At 58.3% G+C, this 5,866-nt stretch overlaps 1 protein-coding gene across 2 annotated transcripts in view; it reads left to right on the top strand.

Annotated features, from left to right (window-relative positions):
• The first annotated feature begins 2,222 nt into the window (after positions 1-2,222).
• The window catches only part of HOXA7 (homeobox A7), a 6,340-nt gene continuing 2,696 nt past the window's right edge, over positions 2,223-5,866 (top strand). The window contains exons 1-2 of one of the 2 annotated variants that reach the window (XM_024754985.1): positions 2,223-2,310; positions 5,205-5,792. In XM_024754985.1, coding sequence (XP_024610753.1) covers positions 5,414-5,792 — 379 coding nt within the window. In that variant the 5' untranslated portion in view covers positions 2,223-2,310; positions 5,205-5,413. Of the gene's footprint in view, positions 2,311-4,816; positions 4,897-5,204; positions 5,793-5,866 lie in introns of those variants that run through there. The other variant, XM_024754984.1, reaches the window with a different exon arrangement.

Raw genomic sequence — 5,866 nt, 5'->3', positions numbered from 1 at the left:
GATCTGTTTCCTAAAGAATCTGCCAGGAGGGAAACTGGAGCCCGGCCGCCCCAACGTGGCCGCGGGCACGGACAGTCGGGGGCTCTCAGGGGACTGAAGGCCTCCGCCCCCGCGCCCTGCCAGGCCTGCCGGGGGCCCCTTGTGGGCCCCGCCCCGCGCACCCCTCCCAAGCACAAGTCCTGACAGAGGCAGAGCCCAAGCAACCGACCAGCCCCAAGCGCCATAAAAGAAAATGAGGGCTGTTATCGTTTATGGGGTGTAAAGGGCTGCGGGGGGAGCGGCCACAACTTCGGAGGCCTGAGCACCTTCTAGATGTGGAGGAGGGTTCAGCCTCATCTCCCCCTTTTTCTTTTCTCGCCTTACCCCCGCCCCGACCCCCCGCGATTTCTGCGAAGTTATCTGTGTTTGGGCTCGGAAAAGGGGAGCCTGGGCGCCGGGGGATGGGGCGTCCCCTCTCTCCCAACCCCACCCTGCCGCCAGGTTGGGACGCCCTCTGTTGTTGCAGACAGAAGGAACTTCAAAGAATGGGCAGTAAGGGTGTGCCATAAAGGCCGGGTCTGCGAACTGTCTGGAATTCGGCCCTTAATGAGTTTACAACTGTCCAGCCCCAATTAAGATTTTCCACCAAAGCCCTTTCATTTGTTTGCTCTGTCTGCCGCCGATAAAGCGGCTGCGGAAACAGCTCACTTTTATGGGCACTGCCCTCTCGGCAGCGTAGATTCCGGGCTCCGTGCAGACCCCTCGGGGATAGGCCCTTGCCCAGCTTTGGGAGTGGGACGCCCGACCCGCGGCGGCTGCTGGCGAAGTTCAGGCCGGGCGGCTTGGCTGCAGTGTCAAGATGCGGCCAGCAGATGGCAGTATGGCTCCACGCAAAAGGCGCCCGCGCCGCCATCTCCCGCCGCCTTGACTCTGGGAAGTTCCTAAGATGTCGACTTGATGCAAGCTTTTCTGGAATGGGAGACCCAGATTTGAGCGAACGGTGGTCGTATATTTTCGGAGCTGCTCACGCCTGGACAGAAGCCTCGCTGGGAAACAAAAAGGAAAGCGGCGGGGGCTCGCCTGACCTGAACCGCTCCCGCCCTCTTCTTCCCTATCCCGGGGGCCTAGCGCTGCGGGGCTGCAGCTGTCCGGCTGCTATGGGGCAGTAGCTCCAGGCGCGGGGACCGATCTAGGGTCACCGTTTCCAGCCCAGGACAGGCCTCGGGGCATCACGACGACGCTCGGAGAACGCGACTGACCGGCGGACAGACACAAGCACTAAGGCCTACAGCCCGTGGACCTGGTGACCCCCCAGAGGGTGTGCAGAGGGCATACACGGTGGCCAAGGGTCCTACGGCGGCCCGAGAGAGAGACCCGAAGTCTGCGCCCCGGTACAGGGTCGGGAGAGCCAGCACCCGCAGGCGAACCAGGATCCCGGGACTAGGCCGCCTTAAAAACGTGACAATAAAATTAGGCGGCTGAAAATTGGGCATAAAGGCATTCTTGGTAATTGTCTGGTGTGGGTATGGCAGGATGGGAAATCCCGGGAGAAAGACCAGGAACTGCTTTAGTTATTCTGAAATAAATGTGATATTTAAAATAATTATATTAACATCCCAGCTCCAGGACAGGAGCTCACGTGGTGAAAGCCTCCCTTGCTTTCTCTCGCCCCCGAATTTCCTGAGCAGTGGAGGCACTGAGGTTACTCTGGAGTCCCCTGCTCAGGAAGCGAGGAGGAGGAGGGAGTGAACCCCAATCCAGGCCCAGCCTATTCTCGACCCTGGGCGGGGTAACACGCCTCAGAGCCTTCCAGGAGGCGGTACGGAGCGCGGGTGCGAGGATCAGCCCCGGGTGCAGAATGGTTTCAGAGGGAAAACGCAAAAGCAAACAGGGAACACTCCGAAGCACTCCCGAGCCCTGTGAACACACCACGCGGTGCATTTATTTGGGTTGTAATAATCTCCGCCAAGCCCACCAAATGTTTACAACCTGCATCTCCGCGCTGTACACGCTGTAAAACCGGGGACTGGGTTTTTGGCTGCCATCTCTCCTCTCTCTCTCTCTCTCCGCCCTTTTCTGTCTATATACACACGTTGGTATTACAGACACACGCCTTCATTATATTTCCTTATATAATACATAAAATTTCACAGCCTCTGATGAAAGGGTTTTTTTTTTTTTTTGAAAGGGGTTTTTATAGCTTCCCCAAGAGCCGCCCGTGGCCGTGTATCCAAGCCGCAGATACAAAGCTCGATTTATGTAACTACAAATAAATGGCGGAGGAGCAGATCGGTGGCGACCGCTTCTCACCACCGATCACGGAGGCTCCAGGTAGGTGCAGGCCGGTCGGGAACTCTGCTTCGTGGACTGCCAGGCGGGGCCTCTCTTGCCCTTGGCCCGCCGGTGGCTGGGAGGCGGCTCTCCCCTCTCGGCTGCCAGGGAACCGATTCCCTCTGAGCCGCGCAGACAGGACCCCGAGCCAGGCGGAGCTCCTTTGCACTTGTCAGGGATGAATCCGCCCCCGCGCCGCGACGGAAGACTGCGCACTAGGTGGAGAAGAGACGCGCAGCCCGTGAGACGGGTGCGGGTGGAAAAGTTTACAGAAGCAAATCGCCAGCCGCCCGACTCCCGGCAGGCTCCATTCGCTGACCCAAAGCTGGGTTTACCTTCTTAGCTGGATTTAAATATTGAGGACTGTTTCGGAACGAGAAGCAGGGGAAACACTCTCTGCTTGGTAGGTAGGACCCCTAGCTCCAGGAGAGCGCTGAGAAAATGTCTTTAAATAAAGACAGCTCGGCCGCTTAGAACCTCGCCTTCTCGTGCCTGCCCCAGGTCGAGCGTCAACGAGTATTTCTGTTAATTTTATCACATATAACCCAGTGCAGGTGTCTCTGTTCAGCCAAATAAATAGAAAACCAGAGGCTCCAGAACACGCGATTCAAGAGGCCATATTGAAAGCCTGGTTTTGTCTGGCCTTTTCGTTTTAAAACCCTGCTGCAGAAGGCAAGAGGGGAGAGAGAAGCTCAGAAACGAAAGGGAGGTTTCAGCACCCGCGGGACTCGTCCCAGTTGGCTGACTTGAGCCCAGAAAGGCCGAGGCCTTGCCGGCAGTATCTGGATCCTCTTTGGCCCAGGAGGAGGTTCAGCGCGTCCTGCCAGGACGGCTTGGACCTGCGCCGGACAAAACCCGGGCAGGGGTGAGCCTATGGTACAGGCTCCCAGCCCTCTTGGCTGGGAACGCGTTCTTTCCTGCTCTCCCAGAAATCGCTCCCCCACCCCCGGTCTGTCGGGTCGCCCCACGAAGGCAGGTTCTACTTTAAACGCCATCGCTGTCGGCTGCTGCAGCCACCGGAGTCTAGACAGACGGCGGCGGCGGCGGGGCCCGTTCTTTCTCTTTGCATCTTGCTCTGTGTCACCCGAGGAACAATTTATTGGTCTAAAGCTGTCTAATTCCGCCTCTTTGATCTCCTAGCCTTCTTCTTGTTTGTTTGGTCTTCCTTTAACTTTCTTAGGCTTTTATTTCCTGCCAGAAAGTAATGCTATTTGGAATATTTGGTATTTTCTTCTCTTCCAGTCTTACCCCACCATTCCCCAGCGGAGACACACCGTCATCCTGGTCCTCCATAAAGGCCATCCTTTGATATTGCCGCACTATGGCCCCTGTGCCCCCAGGGGAAACCACCAGGCACCCACCTGCCCAGACAGCCCCCGCCTCCCCACCCACGCCTCAGGCAGTCCACTAGGCCAGAGCTCGGGCTTCGTTGCATCCAAGCTTCTGCCACCTTTTGTGCTTCTGGGACCCCCTGAGAGCGTGCGGTGAACAGGGGCGGCCTGGACCCTCTGAAAGTGATGGGAAGCGTTTTGTATACAAGGAATCAAACTATAATTCAGAGAATTTCCGGGGCAATTCCATTGTGAGGTCGGGTTTATGGTGTGCAGTAGAGCTGAGCAGTAAAATGCGTACTGACCTGACTGCTGGGCTTCCATCGAAGCCTGGGCAGTTTATGAGGCATTTAGGGGAAGGGTTCACCCCACCACCCTCTAGGGAGTGGTGGGCAGCAGGGCGTTCTGCTGCCCCGACCCTGCGCAGAGGTTGGAGGCTTGGGAAGGTAAGCTCCGAGAGTTGAGGCCCTGGGTGGGAGGGAGTGAGACTACTTTGAGCTCCAGTCTTGGAAAGGTAAAGCCAGTCCTTGGAAAGGTGAAGCCGCCAGAGCTGGGTGGCCTTTTGGGAAAGGTCCCCCTATTTGTTTTGGGGGTCTCCAAGAGAAATGGAGATCTATAGTGGGCTGCAGTCCCCAGGCGCCCGGGCCCGCTGTCTTCTCCAAATTGGCTCTAAAGCATGTATTGCTCGCAGGCATCCAGGCCCATGAGGAGCCAGTTGAGGCCCAGGGGTGGCCCCAGTGAAAGCTACCAGAAACCTTACAGCACCGCTGGCACCTGGAAAGTGTTGGCCTGAGGTTCCAACAAAGCGGGGGAAAGAGACTTGGTTTCCCTTGAGCGAGGGGGGACCAAGGGTTGCAGGGACGACAAAAGAGTGTCCGGCCATTTCTTAGGCTGCCAGAGGCCAGCCAGGTGCCCAGGAGAGAACACACAGAGCCTGCCGGGCCAGAGGTGTCCAGGAGGAGGTGGGGGGAAACCTCATGTTAATAAATCTGCTGGCAAATGAGGCTCATTAATAGATAAATATTTCACTGTTTCCTTTAGGGCAGATAAACAGTGCGCTGCCGATTAAGGAAAGGAAGCTGAAAGACCTTGACTTTATTCCAACCACATGGTTCCAGTTTGCGGTGGCTTTCTCGCTGTAGCTGAAAGCGACGCTGCGCCTGCCCCATCTGGATCAGAGTCTAAGTCGGCCTCCGGCCCACTGGACCTGGGAGTGGGGAGACACAGGCAAAGAGTCGATTTTCCCAGAGCCGAGGTTTGCCCACCCGGTCACCGTGGGGCGGGCGGATACTCGGAGTGCAGAGACCCTCCCTGGGCTGCGTCAATGGGCAGAAAGAGGGGCAGGGAGGACCCGCAGGCTTGGTCCAGCGTTCGGTAATAAGCAAGAGGGGACTGCGCCCGGCCGGCTCCGCGCGACCTCTGCAGGCCAGGGGTCCAGGTTGGCGGCGGGCTGAGCGCCCGCGCGGAGCCTCAAGAGTCCTTTTCCAGCAGGACGCGCCAGGCCGGCTGGGCGCGGGCAGATTCGTTGGCCACATATTTGAGCCTCTTCCCCTTCCATTCTAGGCTGCCGCGGGCCCCGCGAAGCGAGACCACCTGTGAGGGCTGCTGAGATTGGCGGAGGCGATCATGTGGGCGGTCACGTGCTGCGGCGACCTCCGTCCAAAAGAAAATGGGGTTTGGTGTAAATCTGGGGGTGTAATGTTATCATATATCACGCTACCTCGTAAAACCGACACTGAAAGCTGCCGGACAACAAATCACAGGTCAAAATTATGAGTTCTTCGTATTATGTGAACGCGCTTTTTAGCAAATATACTGCGGGGGCTTCTCTATTCCAAAATGCCGAGCCGACTTCTTGCTCCTTTGCGCCCAGCTCGCAGAGAAGCGGCTACGGGGCGGGCGCTGGCGCCTTCCCTTCGACCGTACCGGGCTTGTACAATGTCAACAGCCCCCTCTATCAGAGCCCCTTCGCGTCCGGCTACGGCCTGGGTGCCGACGCCTACGGCAACCTGCCCTGCGCCTCCTACGACCAAAACATCCCGGGGCTCTGCAGTGACCTTGCCAAAGGCGCCTGCGACAAGGCAGACGAAGGCGCGCTGCACGGCTCGGCCGAGGCCAATTTCCGTATCTATCCTTGGATGCGGTCTTCAGGTAGGCGCAGCCGCTAGGCGGGCCGGGTGGGCGCGGGGGCTGGGGGCGCGGGGCTGGGCGCGCGGGGCTGGGAG

The sequence above is a fragment of the Neophocaena asiaeorientalis genome, unplaced genomic scaffold (genome assembly GCF_003031525.2).
Source record: "Neophocaena asiaeorientalis asiaeorientalis breed wild unplaced genomic scaffold, Neophocaena_asiaeorientalis_V1.1 scaffold36, whole genome shotgun sequence".
Lineage (NCBI taxonomy): Eukaryota > Metazoa > Chordata > Mammalia > Artiodactyla > Phocoenidae > Neophocaena > Neophocaena asiaeorientalis.
This window is presented reverse-complemented; position numbering and strand designations above follow the sequence as displayed.